Consider the following 18859-nt stretch of genomic DNA (forward strand, 5'->3'; position numbering starts at 1 on the left):
ACAGCTTCCAGAATGGTGAGGTTAGCACCAAATGGAAGCAAATACACCCTCACCTCCTGATGGGCTCTGGGAAGGGCTTCATGTCCAGAGTGGTGAAAGAAGCTAAGAGAGCAAGGGCTTTGCCATCAATTTGAAATATCTCACAAAGCCCCAACTGCTCAATTGTCACGTCAGTATTTAAAGATGTGCTGTGCATACGGTGCAACTTGAAGGTGATGTTTCACATATGTGCCATTTTGAAGCCCTGTTAAGCTGTTGGTTTTCATGTCTGTAAGTGTGTGTGTGTCTGCCTGATGCTAGATTTTCTCTGAAAGCTCTGTGTAGATCAGGCATATGTCCTGTGTTGTCATGTGCTGCTGTAGGGGTGAGTAGAGACTTGGGTGATGCTTGGCAGGGGTGGTTCTCAGTGGAGACCTGAGTTTGCTGCTTTAAGACTATCATGCACCCTAAACTTTCTTTAACCTTTTTCCTGAAGTTATTTTTAACTTCACACTTCCATTTAGAGCCAAATACTAAAAATAAATATGTTTTATTTTTACATACAGTCTATGGTAGAACATAGCTTTTATTTTTTTCCCCCTGTCAATCACCAAGTTACAGAGAAGTTTTTGTAGACACAGGATTCAAACTCCAACTAGCCTAGGATGGGCAAATTACCACTTCTACTTGATGGAGCACTGTGTCATAAACATGTACTGTTTGGAAATACCTTCTATCCAAGGACGTTTTGCACAAGGTGATCTCAAACATAAATTCCTAATTATAGTTGTGAGCTGGGTAAAAGATTGCCCTCCATTAGTATGGACGTTTTTTCCCTTTAAGGTAGAGCAGCAACAGCAATCTCAGTTTAATGTTAAGCACAGCATTTGCATTCTTCCTTTTTTCCTCTCTAAGTGTCCATACAGACTCTCTCCTACACAGTTTCTGGTTTTTCTATTGCATTTGCCTAAAAAGTAAGTAAATCTGCTACATCTCTTTTTCAGGAGGCATGATAGCTTTTTGCTGGAGGATGTGACCCTGACATTATTCTCAATGCCTTCCTAATTGGCACTGAAAAATAGTGCACCCTAATCACTCTGATTTTCATTCCTGTGGTGTATGAAACTCAATTTTTTTATAGTTTAAAATGTATAAGACAAACTTTCTAAGAGGAGTTCAGGATTTCAGATGCTAAGAGGCTGGATAGCCTTTCTAAGCTAGTCCCCAAACTGTTTTGATAATAGTGATGGTCTTGGGTTTGGAGATATGGAGTAGATAGGGTAGGTGTTAAACTGCATTTGAACTGTGGAGATATAGTCAATCTTCCCTTTTACCTGCAGTTGAAAGTTGGTGATACAAAACTTGAATTTCACCCCATTAAACTATGGCTTTGCACATGCAGAAGACAACAGTGATAGCTAAACTGGGTATACACTTTGGCGTCCAATAAATATACTTAAGCAAGTAAAGATGAAATGTAATTTAAAGTCCTCTTATAGTGAAGGAGGTGGTATTACCAAAGTTTCGGTATCAGATGTGGAATGATGTAATTAAATTTTAAAAGGGTGAGTGAAACTTTTTTTTTGCAGCTGTTGTGGTTTGATTATAGAATTTACTTGCAGGATCATCTATTGATCTGTGGCCTGTCCTATTCAGCCTTTCCAGAGTCCTGGCTGTAATGGCAGCTCACCTCTGATGGATTAGTACAGGTTTCCCTCGTTGCAATGACTGATTTATCAAAAGGTGGATTACAAGTCATGTCCTAAAATACTGTGGGCTGCCTTATGTCTTTTTTCACTTGACCTCAGAATGAACCAAAAAAGCTGAACACTTGGTATTCTCTGGACTCACTATGTGTTGTAATTAATATTTCTGAGGACCTTTTTCTGATAAGGAAAGATTTGTTGCTGTAACTGGCCTCTTGTTGTCACGAGATTTCTTTGTGCTTACAGTACAATACCCTGTGCCAGGACTTATCTACAGACCTTACAGACTTACCCCTCACAGTGCTGGGATTTCAGAATTAGGTCAGTCTTCCCTTTTTTGTTGGAAGTATCCTACCCTTACTGCATGATCACTTCTTCATGCAAATAATGAAAACTATGTCTTGTTTCTGAGCTGGAGAGTTCTTTTTTTTTTTGGGATCTGAGACTGCAGAGTGTTTGGGTTTCACAGGGTGCTGGAGCATGGTAACTTTTGATGGTTGTTCTGGATGGAGTTATGATGAAGGATATGGAATAGCCTTCTTCAAGATAATACTGAGTGTCTGTTTACCTCGCTTGTTCTTCTTTCCATCTCTAAGCCTTTGGGATTTTGCAGTTCAAGGGGATTGAAAGCACTCTTGTCCCTCAAACATTTTCAGTAGTGTGGGTGAATGCAGGGCTTGCTAAAGCAATTATGTTTCTGAGCTAAGAATGGTAAGATTCATAGTTTCCAAACTGAATCCCACCTTGGATACTTCTGTAGGAGCATGCAAGGTACAGTCCTGACAGTCCAAATACCAAAGTGTTCAAAGCCCAGAGGAGAAATGGAAGCACCAAGATAAACGGATTTTCAGGAATGTGAAAGGGACTGATGGAAGATGAAATAATTCAGTCTTTTTTTATTATTATTTTTTTATTTCTTATCAATTTTTCTTAATTGGTTCTCCTGACATTAAAATATCCTGTTAACCAGCTCAATGGGATGTAAGTGCTACACTGTGGGCCTAGTTTTGGGGTTTTTAATATCCAGAATGGTGATGAGATCTGTGCTGTGCAGCATTCAGGGTCTTTGTGACCAGGCTGGGAAGATTTAACTCATTCTTCATGAAATCTCAAGCTGTTCAAATTGCTGGTGAGCAAACTGATATTAAAAGAGCCATCAGATGGCAAGGGCAGGCAGAGATAGTGGTGTTCTGCACATAACAGAAGCCTTGGAGATAGTTATTAATTTTGTTTGACTGCTGTGTGAATTCCCATCAGCCTTGTTATATCTACATCAGTAGGCTGCATGTCTAGTCTCCTTAAAATGGTACTACTTTCTTTTTTGTACTTTCTGGCAGTGGTGTGAATTTGCAGTTTTACATAAATGATGAGCGAGTTCAGTTTCACTGTCTTCAAAATTTTTTATAATATCTAATGTCATCATCTTATTTTATTGAAAGAAGGTGCTCTAGCCGCTGGTGGGCCATTGTGCTTATTCTGCAGTTTGGTTTTGTTTCAGCTGCCACCTCTCCAGTGACTCAGCACTTTGGGAGCAGGTTTAGCAGAGCAGGCACTTCTTTTTGTACCCTTTCGTTATGCAAGCAGAGCAAGAGCCCTCATTTTGCAGCTTCTTTGAGACAGGCATAATATAACTTAGTCACGTGGCTCGTACAAAACAGACCTTGCCATCTCCTTGGCTGCCAGGGAACTTGACAGCAGCACTACTGTGTGAGCACAGGCTAAATGGTGTGTGTGCTCAGGGCAGGGAGGGGTGTGGATGCAATCACTGGGATGAGCTAAGGTTTCCTTTTTAAATTTTTAAAAATTATTTTTATTTTATTTTATTTGTATTCCTCTAGGGCAACACAGCTCCCTCTTTTCTTTTTTTTTTTTTTCCTGAAAGGAGCAGCAGTGAGCTATAAGCTTCTAGATGTACATATTTCACTTTTGCTTTGTCTGAATTATCATTTAAAAATGCTTTAACTTGGGACAGCTGCTGTAGACATTAGCTTTGGATTTACCAGACTGGTGTGAAAGATCATTTCACTAATGCATTAGCTGCTTCACTGAGACTTCACAATCCAAGTTAAAAACCCCTCTATTTCAGTGCTGACTGATGTGCTCCGTATAAATGAGGGTTCAGGAAAGCTGTGTGCATTTCACATACTTGAAATTTTGAGGATGCAGTTTCTTTCCAGGGGGAACACAGATGGGGAAATTCTGGCCTTCTGTGTGTCTCCAGCTTTGCTGCAGCTATGACAATTTCTAGAATTTTGGCCACATATTTTTCTGCTCCCCACTCCCCAAGGCACAAAGGGATTTTAACGTGCAGGAAGGTGGTGGTCACTCTTGGATTGCATAAAGAATCAGAAATAGCCAACACCCTTTGATACACACTGTCATCTTGTAATGAAACCTTTCAAGAATGCTTTCATTGACTTTGTCAGCCAGACACTGTGATATGACAGCCGTGGTGCTGCCAAACTTGTCTGAAACAACCCTTTTTTTCTCAGGAGTTGCAGTGTAGATTCTTTTCACAGACTCTCTTCCTTGTTCTCAAGATAAGAGGCTGCTCTTTAGCTGTGTTACCTTAGGAACCAGCCAGATAAACATCCAATAAAATCTTGTTTTCAGAAATTTCTTTTTGAATATCAGTACAAAATCTTTAGCTTATTTTCAATAAAGCCATTCCTCCCTCCTCCCCTTTCCCATCGTTCACTATGCTAGACAATAGCATTTTTTCCTCAAAGAGAGATGGTTATGTCAGCCTTTTTGGCTTTTTTTCCTACCCGCAGGAAATGCATTGCCTTCATTTTAGCCTTAGGAAAAAGAATTTCTTCAACATACCTTCTTAAAGTTGAGGTGCTGTGCGATAACATGTGCAATACTTTCTAATATATCATCATCTTGATAAACAAGGAGTGCAAATCCTTATAGCAAGGTAGCCTTGCTGTGACAAGAACCTTTTCAAAGAAAAAACAATAAAATCTAACCTTTTGTTGCTTACACAACTCAGCATTGGAAATTATATTTCTTATTGAGTAAAACCTCCTGTTTTAGTAACAAGAATGAAGTGATTCCTGAGGTAACCAAGTACAATAAATATAAAAAAATACCAACCTCACAACAAAATCCATAAATTCTAGAATGTGCTTAATAGTTAAAGCTATCAACTTTTATTTTTTCTTTGTTTCTTTCTTCTTACCATGGTGAAACTATTGCTATTGAAAAATGTGTTGGGTTTTTTTGTCTCCTGCTGGATGGTTGAGCGTGATCTCTTACTGGGTAACCAGGAGCCTAAAGTGACAGGCAAATTCTGCTGCAGTGTTTTCCCTACAGCTGTAAAGTATTAAGGAAATTCATCAAAAAAGTGGGGGAGGGAGCAATCCAGCACTCCACATACCTGTACTTCTGGAGTGTTTTTCCACTACTATAGTTGAAGTGGCTCAGAATTTGTAGAAAACCTGCCAATTTTAACATGCTTCTATATAATCCTGTCTAGTAAAGGACAGTGTAGTGTAACTTGGTGATAGATTGCGCTTCTTGTTAAGTCTCTGTAACTTGAGAAATTAACATGCCATGGCATGGATCTGAACATTTCATTTCATCTTCTGTTCCTTTATGTGCACACCTCTTTCCTTTTTTTTTTCCCCTCTTTCTTTCCCCTCCAAGTCGCAGCAAGAAACCATCTGGTATTTATTCCAAGTATTCTTATGAATGACCAATGCTTCCCTGGGTCAGAGGGTTCCTTTTGTGTTCTTTCTGTTCTGAGTGTTGCTTTGAAGTCATTAATTCTGTGTGTGAGGTGCAGGTGGGGTGTGTTGTTCTAGAGCTGATTGAGTAAATTGCAGAGATTAACATGACGCATCTATCAATTAAATATTTAATAAATGCAAGTTTTAATATTCACTTGTTGAAAATCAAACCACACATCTGAGGTTGCACTACAAAAGGCCACTTGGTAGAATATTCTTGAATTATGAATAGTTTGCATTAGAAACATTTTAGTACTCCTTTGGCAATATACTTGGAGTGTTATTTTTCTGTTTTCAGTTTTTTCTGTTTTACAGGTTTCAGAAATGAGACTAACACCAATCCTTATCACAGAATCATGGAGTGGTTTAGGTTGTAAGGGACCTTAAATATCATGTCATTCCAACCACCTTGCCAAGAGATTGATTTGAATTTAATAAATAGCAAGGAAAATACTTTTTCTCTAAGTCTCAGAACCGTTTTAAGTAGAAGAGTTTAGTCTGTGCAAGTATGACTTCTTTTAAATTCACTTTTAAAAAACTTTTCTTCTGTTCACCTGCTGAGTTAAAATTAATTCTGCACTTAGACATTATGAGTGGGAAATTATGAAGAAATAATTTACTTTCTGGCAAACTTTATAAACTTTACCATACCACTGAGAATTGTTTTATCCTCAGTATTTAGAGAAAATGATCCAAATGCTGTAGTTTTCAGGGTTTTTTTTTGTTTATCTCTGGAGGAAGTCTTTTAGCTGAAGGTTTTTCTTTTATCTGAGGAAAATGTTTCAATTATTAGGTAAAAATGGGAGGAAGAAGACAATTTAAAGTAAAAGAAAACCCTAAAATTAGGTGCTGTTCCAAAAGGTATGTAATTATTGGAAGATGTAAAAAATTGTGCAGTGGAGGATTCCCAGGCAGAAAAGATGACTGGACATCCTCTTCCCAAGATAAGCATAAAATATGTTTCTAGGCAGCATAATCCTGCTCATCATTCAATTTAATACATATGATTCCTTGTTTGGTAAATGTGATAATTTTTAAAAGCAGAGCATGTTTTGATAAACCCTTCTGGTTATGATTCCAGCACATTTAAGTTTCAATTTTACTAGTGGAATTAACTATAGAATGCTCTTTTATAAACTCTGAATTCCAGTTTTTATTCAAATGCCATCTGATATGTTTCCAAAGGAAAAATAATTTTCTTGTAATAAGGAATGTGACATTATAATGTAATAAATTAAAAAAAATAATAAAAGTGAATGCCTGCTTAACTATGTAATTGCTAGAATGACTATGAGATATGAGTTCATAAAAGTTGAATTTGATTGTAAATCATGTTGTGCAAACAACAAATGATGATAATTTCTTTTAGAAATTAAATATAAGGGTGTATGATAAGATAAAAATCAGGTATCTAAGTTAGGTTTCCTGCTTTCTTTATTCATCTACAATTATTACTGGGCTGATTCTTCATTCCTCTTTTTGCTTGTGTTTGCTCCATCTTGATTAGGTGTGCATTTAGACTCCCACAAAAACCTTGACTGAGGTCTTAGATTTTGGTGGTGTTTTCAGATCAATGGTATCTAAGAGGTTAATCTTGGAGTAAGACAAAGTTATAAATGCTGTATTGGGAAGCCTCCGCTTCTGAGGGAACAATTGCTGTTTGCAAATTATTTTAATTCTGCTTCTGCTTAGAAACTGCTTGAAGTCCAGCTCTTTGTTCCAAAGATATGCTGACAACCAGCTTTTGGACTATTTGTTGTTTTGTCCATGCAAAGAATGAAAGCCTTCCAGTGCTGGACCACTTCAGTTCTTTTAAGGTGTAAAATTAGAAATGTTCTTTATATTGGGGACAACTTTGTGTGTTTACTAATGCAAGTTTTAAATTTTGCCTGCTATTTCTTCTCCTCTTGTGGCAACTTTGTGTTCAGCCATTCACTTGATATATATTTGATCAATGCATTGCTGGGGGCAGCCACTTAGACAGTGTTTGCACAGTTCCATGAAGATCTCAATCCAGAGCTGGAATTGTGATCCCAATGCTGGAATAGCTGCAGCCTCTTTAGAAATCTTCTCAGTTGTACAGCACTGAGGAGATTTTTAAATAGATTCATCAAAACTTGTAAAGGCAGAGTGGCAGCACAAATAATAGCCTGCTCTATGCAATATCACTTTGTCTGTCTTTATTAGATAAGGAATGGGGAATTTTGTCCTTTTATTGTTTATGCCATGAATTTCAGGTCATTCTCCTTAGCTTAAGATGTAGGGCATGCAGAAAAAAGAATTCCAGGGAAGAGTGCAGAATCATACAATGGCCATTTCTGCAAAGTCAGCTGGACAATATGATTTGGTTTGAATTTGAAAAATCTAACAGGTTATCCAGTGATAAAGACTCAAATATTTTGGTAGGATAAGAAATTTTATTCATGTTGTTAATTCTGCCTGGAATGTATTTCCTCTTAGTCCTGCTCAAAGCCGCCCATCAATGGTGTCATGGATGAACATTCCATCTGCTAACCCAGCTGCCACAGATGCTGCCCTACCCACTTTCTTCTTCCCCAGCCCTGCCACTGGCACTGACAGAGCAGTGGAAAGGTATGGTGTGCACTTCAACTTTTGCTGGCTCTTTATTTGCCTCCTTTTTCTGTATCTTTATGAAAATAGTCTCCTGTGGCATGTGAGTGATTATCTCATACCAGGAAGTGCAACCATAGCAATTTTAACAGAATAAAATAACTGTCTACCTCATCTTACTTTTCTTTTGAACACCTTCCTTGGTGGAAGGCACACACTGAGCCAGTGGTCTGCTGGTTAATACAGGAGGGCTGTATTTACAACGGGTGGACAATTCAGAGTGTGTCTCTCTTGCGGTGTTTCTCTTAGAGTCTTTTAAATACAGATTCTTCCACCTTTGCCAGATTTAAGTTTCTCATCCTATACTTCCTTCCTTTTTCTGTGGTTTCATTCTTTTCTTTCACTCTTTTGTCCAGCTTTCTTTCCATCTTGTTTCTGCTTCCTTCCATGTTGTTTTCCATGTTTTGAAGTATTTTGAGTTTGTTTATTTGAAGGTCTTCACCATCTTAGCTTTTCCCTTCAAATTTAATAATACTTGCCTTTCTAATTAAGTAGTTTGGTATATTCACAATTATTTCCAACACTTGATAAAAAATCCTGTTTATATTACTGGTTGGATTTTTGAAGTATATTATACTTTGCCTGCTATTGAGTTCATTGCTGACTAGCGCATGAAGAAAATTTAACTGTAGTTGAAAGTTGAGTTTGTCATAAAAATAAGTGTGCAGAAAGTTGGGAGCATGATATTCAGAAATGCCAACAGTAAACTGTGAAGCTTCATCTTTGGCTGTGTGTATGAATTATAAGCCTGTAATGATGCATGTGAGATTGTGTTTAAAGTTTTAGTCATCTCCAAATGTGAATGGAGAGAGAATGGTTGAAGTGTCTTCATAATAGTAAAAAGTTGCTATAATTCATAATTTCATTTTTCAGTGTTGCCCACCGAAAAGCAAGAGCAGTTTATCCATGTGAAGCAGAACACAGCTCTGAATTGTCATTTCAGATAGGAGCAATATTTGAAGATGGTAAGTGTTGCTTGAGTAAATATAAAGCAATGAAAAACAAATTGACAAAACTGCTAAAATGGCTTTGGATAAAAATACAAGCCTGACTGCTATTCTGCCAACATTGCTGATGGCACACAGTTGGTGATGGAGATATTTTCTGGTATGAAGAAGCTACTTAACATATCCTTAGCACTGTGAGGCAATGTTTTGGATTTTTGGGTGAATAGTCTTCCAACTGGTATAATTTTTCAGCTTCATTTAGATGTGTTGTGGTACCAAAAAAAAAAAAAAAGGTTATTCAGTAATAGAAGAGAACACCTTGGCCTATGAAACTGAATTTTTTAAAATGTGAACTCTTGTTGTAAAATAACACAGGGGTTTTCCTTCAAAGAAAAAAAAAATTCTGTTTCAGGATTCTGAAACAAACAGAGTGCCAGGTAAATCAGGTGAACAATGGAAGAAAAAAGAGTGTTTTTACTGATTTAGATCAAGGTCTGCATTAGTGTGTGCAGGTACTTGTAGAAAATGGAATATTCACTGAGGTGTGGAATGAAGGCCTGTGTTAAATGATTTCTGTGGATCCAAATATAGCATTACATGTGAGCATCCAGAAGGTGATTCCTGTGCTCAAGATTGTTCTCAATGAGCTTCCATGGATCTACCCTTCAGCAAATGCACAGGGACTTCAAATTGATAGGAAAGGTTTTAGTTTTTAAACCTCATGCCAGTGACTACTGTAATAAAATTCTGAAGATGCAGAATGGGAAGCTTAGCAATTTTTTTTTTAAATTGTATGTATAATAGGATATTGCTGTCCTCTGTCTCCTCCAAAACATGTAAATAGCAAGCTTAGTCCAGACTTCAGTTCAGCTTTTTTTTTTCCAGTATAAAGTGGTTTGGGGTCTTCACTAGGTTCTTCCCTACTAGCACCCACTATACAAAATCATTCTTGATGTTTCCTATTAGAGCTGCCTTGTAGGCAAAACATGTCTGAATCAAGTTAGGTGGGAAACCTTTTAAAGATGAATTAGCTGAGTGATTGCTCTTTTAAAAGTCCTTAACACCAGATATTTTAATTTAAGTTTTTTAAAACATGATTGATAGGGCTCTTCAGCAGACATCAAACTGTGTACAGGAAAGAAAATCTAGTGCATGGTGCAAAAGATTTGGTATCTGGGAAAGGCCTTTCTGCTGTAGAACAGCAAGGGTTGTGTTAGCTTGGGGTAAGCAAGTCTTTCAAGAAGTAGTTCCTTGTGTGTCATTTTTTCCTGTGAGAGCAATTGTTAACATTCTCTCCTTGTATGAGAACTCGGGAAGGGGTGGCAAAGCTCCCATGATTTGGTGCATTGCAGCCTCAGTTGACTTTTTCAACTGGAGAGTTGGATTACCCCAAAACAAGTATGGAATTTGACTCTGGCATCTGTAGAGAAATGTTTCAACTGTAACTGTTTCCATGTCATCAGAAAAATAAGGTCCAAAGCCTGGGAAAAAGGGTGCATGGATTGCATTTGGAAAACCCAATTGCAGATTTCTGATGGCAAAGTTCACATTTCCTTAAACACATTAGGTTTGATTTGTTCTGCTGTATCCTGGTTATTTCACAGCTGTTGTCCTTGCCCTGCAGGGCTCTCACCCTCAGATAGGCTGTGGATTGGCAGAAAAAATGGGGAGAGTGTGCAAGCAATAAGGCAGTAAGTGTATGTAATGGTAATTTCATAACTTTTCCCAGTAGGTTATGTCATGGATGGCTCTTTTCATGGCTGTCTCCACATTTGAAACCTCTGAAATGCCTCGACATGGGCCTTTTCTTTCTGTATCAGGCACCCCTGTGTCTGTGCTGAAATCAGATTGCAGTGAATCAATTCAGGTTCTTTAGTTACTCAATTTAAATTCCCATATGCCCTAATAAAGCCCCCAAATGAAGAATTAAAGTAATAATACATCAATTCTGCAGCTCTACCAATAACCTTAACTATCAAAGTGACAACGCATCAATCAAGTTGACATACAGCTAGTATCAACCATTAAAGTAACTGTTAAATTAATGTCTACTAAAGAGTGCTGCTTCCATTAGTGAAGGTTTTATCCGTCTCTCCTTTCTCCACCCGGCCTGTCTCACTTTCTAATCCTGTCTCTTTTTTTTCTCCCCTTTTTCTTTCCTCTCTTTTCTGCTTTGTTTCCTTTTTTCTGTTCCCTTCCCCGTTCTTGGTTTGTCTCTCTTGGTCCATAGATGTTGATTGCAGTGGTTGTCTCACCTGTCATTACTCTGGATGAGTCTTTCTGGCTGCTCCAGCCTCAGACAGGATAGTGGCATTTAGGGAAGTAGTCTTGCACCTGTCATAGCTGCTAAATATAATACTGGTGCAAGAAGGTGAGTTTAACCTTTGCTCCCATCTCCATTTCCTGTTTCTAAACAGGGTAAAAAAAATCTGTCTCGGTCTGCCAAGGTTAGATTTGCTAATATTTTAAGTTAAGCTTTGCATCACCTGATAGGAATCTGTATTGAACCTTAGCATTTCCACATTCAGGTGTTTTCAGTACTGCATATACATTGTGCTTCCACAAATCCCACAGTCTTTCCATTAAAGTGCCATAGAATATAAATGCTGAGGCACCATCTGGTAAGTTAAAAAGAAAAGGCAAAGCTTTCTATTTAATTGAATTGTGTAAGAAAATGAATAATGTAATTTGAACAATATCCACTAGATTTTTTTTTTTTTAATCTTCAATTCAATTTGCCTTAGGCTGTGCCAATATTTTTATTTCCCAGTTGTTACAGGCTATATTATTGACAGCACATAACAATATAATTCAAGTGGTTGGAAGCAAAGCTTGAAGAGTTTGCAGCTGGATAAGGGCAAATAAGAGAAGAAGCAGAGTAGGATCTGAGATTGAGAAACATATGCTGGCTGGGCATGTCTGTTGTTGTTGAGGCAGATATTCCCAATAATCAGGGAAAGAATAATCAGACTGCCTGGCACTGGAATTTTGCCAGTCTTGGAGCCAAGTGTTATTAAATTTCTGGTTCTTGAAAGAGACTGCTTAATAGTCAGTAAATGGGAATTTCACTCAGGAGAAGTGTTTCAGATAGGTTAAATAGTATTTACACAATAAAAATTCCTTGGCAGAACTGCTAGCAGGAAGGCTTCCTGAAAACTTGTCAAGATAGCTCTTATCAAGGCTTTTTACAATTCTTAAAATCCGTTAGAGGAGAGAAAACATGAAGAAAACTGAGAGAGTGTTTTGTTCCTGAGGAAAAGTGGGGCACCCATAGTCCCCACAAAGTATAAAAGGAATACAAAAAGCCACATTCACACAACCCTTGTCATCCCCATCTCTCTCCCTCATTGTAACAAAGTGCCAGCCTTAGTTAATGTTCCTGGTTTTGACTCCAAGGCACTCTCTGCCCTGTGAGACTGCTAATTCATGCTGTGGCTCCTGCACTGTCTGTCTTCATGGTCCTGACCAATCCAGGATTTACATCAAAGGGACGAGGTACTCCCAAAATACTGCATTGCACTGTATGTGCAAATGGTTCTTATGCTGGGGTAAAAATGGATATAGAGCTACTTCCTGGTGCACCTTTCATCTGTGTAGTTCAGAGCACTTGGAAACATTCACGGGGAGAAGAGTCCCTGACTCCTAGTCCTGTGTTCTGTCCACAAGATAATTCTGCTTCTTACAGCATAATTAAAGGAAACAGCAAGTTTTGAAATTTCAGATTCCAGGCTAACTTAAGCATGATAAATATTTCTCCATTTCTGCAATCAACTCAACCCACAGGGATTGTTTCAAAGCCCAAAGGGATTTCTAAACATGGAGGGCTTGCAGGCACATTTGGTTGCTTTAATTGAATTTCCTGATGAAAAGTTGGTCAGCATCATTGAGTTCTATGGAAGTGAGTTCTAGTGCTAAAGTGGTTTTAGCAGTGAGATTTCTGTTGCTCTCAGTAATCCTCATTTCTGTTGCTTTTTGAGGTTTTTACTCTGATTGCCAATCCCTGAGAAAGGGAGGCCCTCTTCTGCCAGACACCTGCAGGTCAGATTTGCTTCCAAAACAGCCAGTTTCCACAAAGATGTGGAAATCAGTGTGAATCAGTGTCTGATTCAGTCTTGCTGAAGTTAGTTGCACCCAGCCAATGAACTAATACTGCTGAGGAAGTAAGTCTTGCTCTCATTGTAGTTGAAACCTGTGAAGCATTTGAGCTGTCAGAGCAGAGCAGAGTCTGCTTATGGCATTGGGTCTGTGGGAAGAGCTGCTTGCAAATTTTATGTATTTGCAGTTAGAAAATAATAACATTGGCAATATCAAAGCTATGGAGAATACAGAAAAGTAAGAGGCAATGCTGCAAATACCAAGTTGACCTGATGGTGTTTCTTGATTAGAAGAAATCAGATCTCACTGCAAGTTCCAAGTCTGTAGATTTTGTTGGCCCATTTGAGCTGGGGTGATTGTTCCATAGCACTTGCTGTCATACTGATGCTCAGACATCTTCCTTCCCTGCACGTTGCCTCCATGAGTGAGACTGCTGAAAAGGCCTTGCAGCAGGTACTGAGGAAGTCACTGTCCCCCTCTGAGCTCTCAACTTGGCTGCTATTTGCACTGGCCTAAGAGGTGATGGTTTTTAGTGGTGGTTCTGTGCTTATCTTGTCATGCAGTCTTGCTATGCACTCATTAAATCTTGATGAAAATATTTACTGTTTAGTTCTCTGCTCTGTATTTTATACTACAAGTATTTTCCCTTTTGTCCCGCGCCAACATGAGCCTTAGTCCTATGGGATGATTGCTCTAGTAATGAGTTGTAGTTTTAAGGCCGAGTGTGTAGTTTGTGCATCAAGGTGTTTTTACATGAGGCAGGCCTGAGAAAGTGCTAAGAACTGTAATTGTTGTTGACTAAGAAGAAATGACAGAAGGGGGACACTACAGATGCCTTCTTTTGAGCAGGGTATTTTTCAGAAATAGGCCATGTCCTGGGTTTAAGAAGAGCTGTGCTCAATAGAGGAATAGGGTTTGTGCAGTTAAGTGGTTTTGATTTTAAAGGAACACATGCTGTTGTACACTGTACTTTGGAAATGGATTAGCAAAGTAAATGGGATCAGTGGAGCTTAAAGCAGCTTTACTTTTGGGTGGCACCTTCATTAATATATTTTCCCTACAGAAGCAGCCAGTGATGTACACAAGTATCTTACCTCTTCTTGCACAATGTGATTGGAGTGGGGGCAGAAACCTTCCCTGCTGTGACAACCACAGTCACCACAACTGCTGGAAATTAAGAATTACTTTTTGCTGGGTTTTTCTGAAAAACAAAGATCTCTAGAAATGGTGACCTTAGGTATAATTGAGTGATAATTCCTTCTTCAGTCTTCCTAGAGTCTAAAAGAACTGTCTGCCAACAAGTGAGGCCCTGAGCTGTGTAATGTACACGGGCAATATTTAATTTCCTAAGCCCAGAGCTCAGTTGTACCAGCTAGGTCTTGTCTTCTGGCATGAAAATGGTGTTTGTCACTCAAACCCAACTGCTGGGCCATGAATGTGCTTGCAGGGTGCAGAGCTCACCATTATCTTCTCAAACTTGCTTGGAAAATATTTCTTTTGAAGCTTGGTGTTGTTTTGAGTGATGTGATTCAGCACAGTTTGAGCATTTCCTCCTCTGTGTAAATTTTAGGTAAATTTTAATTTCAGTGCGATTCCCTCAGATGAGGGCTCCCCTCAGTTTGAACAGGCCTTGGATTTATAGACACTCACATGCCAGTGGTTTCTACCCTATTTCTAATGGAAATTAAGGTTAAGCACCAGAGGACAGGTAGAAATTCCTACTCCTACGCTTTCTAGTTGCTTTTCTTCCTAATCTGTCCTTTTTTTTTTTTTTTTTGGAGTTGTTTCCTGTAATACAGATGTGCTGCATAGGTATGGGGGACCTCAGGGAAGGGTTTGGCTGGCTGCTGGTGCATCTGCTGGAAATGCAGAATTACAGCTTCTGGAGTGAGGTTTGTGGTGGTGTCAGCCATGCAGTTTCAAATGCATGTGTACTCTGTAATTGTGGAATAGAAAGGACAAAGGGAGAGGAGGGTCTGCTAATTACTAATGGTAATGTAAGTTACTGTGTGAGCACAGATCCTAAAAGGTAATTGTCTATGCATATTTTTCCTTTGGAATCTTTTTGTAGAGGACTACAAATATCACATTTCCCAATGTGTTAATGTGTTTTAAATAAAGCACTGACATGGCTGGCAGCACGTTTCAGCATTTGTCTGATGTCTTCTCTAAATACTGTCTGGCTCAGAAGCACTGTGAGGATAAATTAGTACAGTAGAGAGTGCCATAGGTTGCTGAAAAGGGTGGGATTTTACAGCTACATAGATAAATAGGTATCTGTATTATATCCTTAAAAGACATCTCAGAAGGGAATTTGAGGGCTTTTTAGCCTGTTTTCCAAAGAAAGGAGGCTTATGCTGCTTTTTTAACTTCCTGTCAAAGGTGGTCAACATATATATACAGGAAGTCAGATTTAATTAGTTCTCTTGCTCACAGAGTATCTTCTGGGGCATCGAGAGTCCAAAATGAAATACTTCTTATTTTATATTAATGGATACTCTTGCATAAACTTTGGGATCAGCAGTGGTAAACACTTAGGATGGCACAATGAGCAGTTCAAGCCTTTGCTTTGTGTTTTGTGAATTGCACTATGTATTTGAATTTCAGAGAGAGGATTTAATCAGAAGAATGATTCAGATTTTGTCCACTGGTCACTTCTAATAGCAGCTCTATTCTGAAGAGATGATACTTGGAGTGACATCTGGCTCACTTCTATTTCCCCTATAAACCTTTCCATGCCTACTTTTCATGCCAAGTAAGGTCCTATGCTGTGCTTCTGTGGTTCTGAGCTTCCAGATTCATTACTTCTGCTCAAGACAGGTTTTTGTTCTTGTTTTGCCCCACCTACTGAAAGTGTTTTCCACTGTTTGATATGGATTCTGACTTCTCCCCTAAGGCACAGATTTTTCTATTTTATAAAACTGTCCTAAGCTCCATTAACCATTTCCTTAATGAAGTCTCCTGCACCTAAAAAGCTAGTTCACCACGTAGGCTTTGCAGAAGTATATTATGAAGTATTTAAGTCAAGTTAATAATCTTCTTTATCTTTCCTAGCCAGATTCTTAAACTGGTGATTGCAGATGAAGGGAAATTTTTATGGATGCTTTGCCTGGTGTCATGGAGCTAAAGCTGAAAAGTACTAATTCAAACATAAAAAGATGCATTAATTTTCTGTCTTTTTCTTTTGCAGTGCAATTTTCCAGAGAGCCAGGATGGCTAGAAGGCACATTAAATGGCAAGAGAGGACTTATTCCACAAAATTATGTTCAGTTTTTATAGCTTTGTGCATTGAACGCCAAGGTGTACATGGTATCCATGGATTTTTGTTCTAGTCACTTGTCTCTACTTTGTGACTGCTTTTAATCAGTGAAGAGCTGGACTGTGGATTGGAGATCTTAATCTGTATAAAGACATTAAGTGTTGCCAAATATGAATTTAAAAAAAATGGTTCTTTGAGGGTTGGAATGGGGGGGGGGGGGGGCAAGAAAGAGGGATGGAGGGGTAGGTTAATTTTTTAATAGGGTGCTTGTTTTTTCAGTTGTAAAGAGCAGTAGTAGTATGTGTGTTTGCAAGATAAATAGCTTTTGAAGTCAAGTATTTGGTTGATCTTTGACTCAACTTAAGAGTCCTGGAAATTATGCTTTGCTAGCCACCATTTTTAACACAATGTGAGGGTGCTGAGGCCCTGGCACAAGTTGCCCAGAGTAGCTGTGAATGCCCCATCCCTTGGAAGTGTTCAGCGACAGGTTGGATGGGGCTCTCAGCAACCTGGTCTAGTGGACCAGGGGACTGCAACTAAATGGTCTTTAAGGTCCCCCCTACCCAATCCATTCTATGATTCTATGATCATTTTAGGTTTGGAAGATACTGATGGATAAGAAAAACTATCATGCTGACAATTAAATTATATTTCAGAGTGGAATAGCCAATGCAGAACAGACATCAGTAAGTAAAAAATAATAGTTACCAAGACATGACATTTTTCAAATGTCTTCAAAGAGCACATTTGTTTATGTTGCGTGTATGATTTCATTTATTTTATAAAGATAAGACACATGAACTTTTATTACAGGCTCCTATATGTCGTGGTTCCTTTGCTACTCAAAGATATCACTGTAAATGAAATAAAATGCTATTTGTTATTTGACTTGTCATTCCTATGTTGCAGAATATTTTGCTCTGGTTCTGGAAGTTGTGGCATGAAATAATTATTGGCAGCTCTGTGCAGTCAGCCTCAGGCAGGTTCCAAAAGGGATGGGGAGCTTTCCTCACGCAAAATAGGCAACTGGAAGTTCAGACCAAAAGGGAAAAGAGAATCTCTGGCTATGGTGCTTTTGAATCCTAGAGAATTCCAGCATTTTATCTGTTGTCTGTTTTAGCTGCTTGTTCATCTTGCCTGTCTTCCTTCTCTTTAATTGTCAACTGCAAGGTCTTATTGATGCCTCAAAAGTTGTAGAACTTTAAAAAAGTCACATGCAGTTTATCACTAATTTTTCTATTTTTCTGTCCTTCAGGTAAGACAGTGGAGAGAATGCAGGGAAGTGTGACAGGATGACATGCTAATACAGGCTCACTTATTTGTTAAATTGGACTCTGTGGATTTCAAGTCATTTACTGCAGCTCTACTTAGCTTGCAAGTTTTCCCTAACAAATGAGATTAGTAAACCAGTTAATGGTTAATGCTGCCTTGGGGTTGGGATGGCTTTTCCCCCTGAGGATTTAACTCTATGCCATTAATTTGTTCCTTTGCCCACACAGACCACTGGAGTATGCACAAATCATTTCCAGATGGAGCAATGGTGGGCCAAGCCAGTACAGCTCTCCAGCACTGACCCTCATTGCTTGGAGGAGTTTCATTTGGAGATTTCTCCTAGTATTGGAGCAATGACTCTCTGGCCCAAAGCTTTTAGGCAGTTCTTGTCTTGGCGAAGTAGCCCAAGCACTGAAAATGAATTCTGACTGATTTGCTCCTTGATTTAGTGTTAAGGAAATAGCTGCACCAGTACTTGCAGCAACAGCTTGCAGGTTTCTTTGCTCAGATTTGTTCACGTGGCAAAGCTCTGTTCTGGCTGGGTCTCCTGTTGCCTGGGCCCACAGTTCTATCAACTCCTCTGTGGCCTTAAAGAGTCATTCTGGAGGCAGGGTGGGATTTGTGTGCCAAACTCAGTTTTCATGGCTACTGCTTGATAGAAAATGTTGAAAGGAGAGGGAGAATATAAATCTTTGGTGTTAGCCCTGCAGGTGTGGCAGCTAGGTATGCTGGCTTGTCAGATGGTGAAGCTCTGATAACTTTAAGCTTTCAAGCTTTGGATGTTGTTTCAGTTTGTTTTGTTGTTTTAAACCTGCATGTTCAATCTTGTTCTGGCTGCTGTCCTCCAAAATTCTCAATGTGCTTCTCAGCTCTAGCTCTGTGTCGTGGGGATTTTTTTCCTTATAACTGAGATTGTTTATAAAGAGAAGCAATAATAGTCTTAGTGTCTCTTCCATCCAGTCCTGTGAGCCTGTTTCACCTTTAGGTGAGATGTTTTGAGGTTCCTGTTACTCCTGGAGCTACACAGAACCCAAACAAGAAGAAAACTTTTCTACTGAGAAGTGATACACTGAACAGAGGTAACACTAATCCAGACTTTCTCACATCCCAGCTGCTGTCTGAAAGCAGTGGTATGAGCTGAGCCAGATCAGATCTGGCTTTCAGGCTAACCACACTGCCTCTGAGGAATTCAGTTGTGGAAATTGCTACCCACCAGATGGGTTTCCACATCAGCCC

The 18859-nt window shown here is 38.9% G+C and overlaps 1 protein-coding gene across 3 annotated transcripts in view; it reads left to right on the top strand.

The window, feature by feature from the left end:
- ARHGAP10 (Rho GTPase activating protein 10) overlaps positions 1-17239 on the top strand; it is a 136812-nt gene extending 119573 nt beyond the window's left edge. For 2 of the 3 annotated variants that reach the window (XM_021536597.4, XM_085579281.1), the window contains 3 exons: positions 7880-8011; positions 8924-9015; positions 16283-17239. In XM_021536597.4, the coding sequence (XP_021392272.2) occupies positions 7880-8011; positions 8924-9015; positions 16283-16371 (313 nt within the window). In that variant the 3' untranslated portion in view covers positions 16372-17239. Of the gene's footprint in view, positions 1-1931; positions 2007-7879; positions 8012-8923; positions 9016-16282 lie in introns of all 3 variants that reach the window. The other variant, XM_085579282.1, reaches the window with a different exon arrangement.
- Positions 17240-18859: the final 1620 nt, after the last annotated feature.

This window comes from Lonchura striata, chromosome 4, assembly GCF_050655825.1.
Source record: "Lonchura striata isolate lonStrDom1 chromosome 4, ASM5065582v1, whole genome shotgun sequence".
NCBI lineage: Eukaryota > Metazoa > Chordata > Aves > Passeriformes > Estrildidae > Lonchura > Lonchura striata.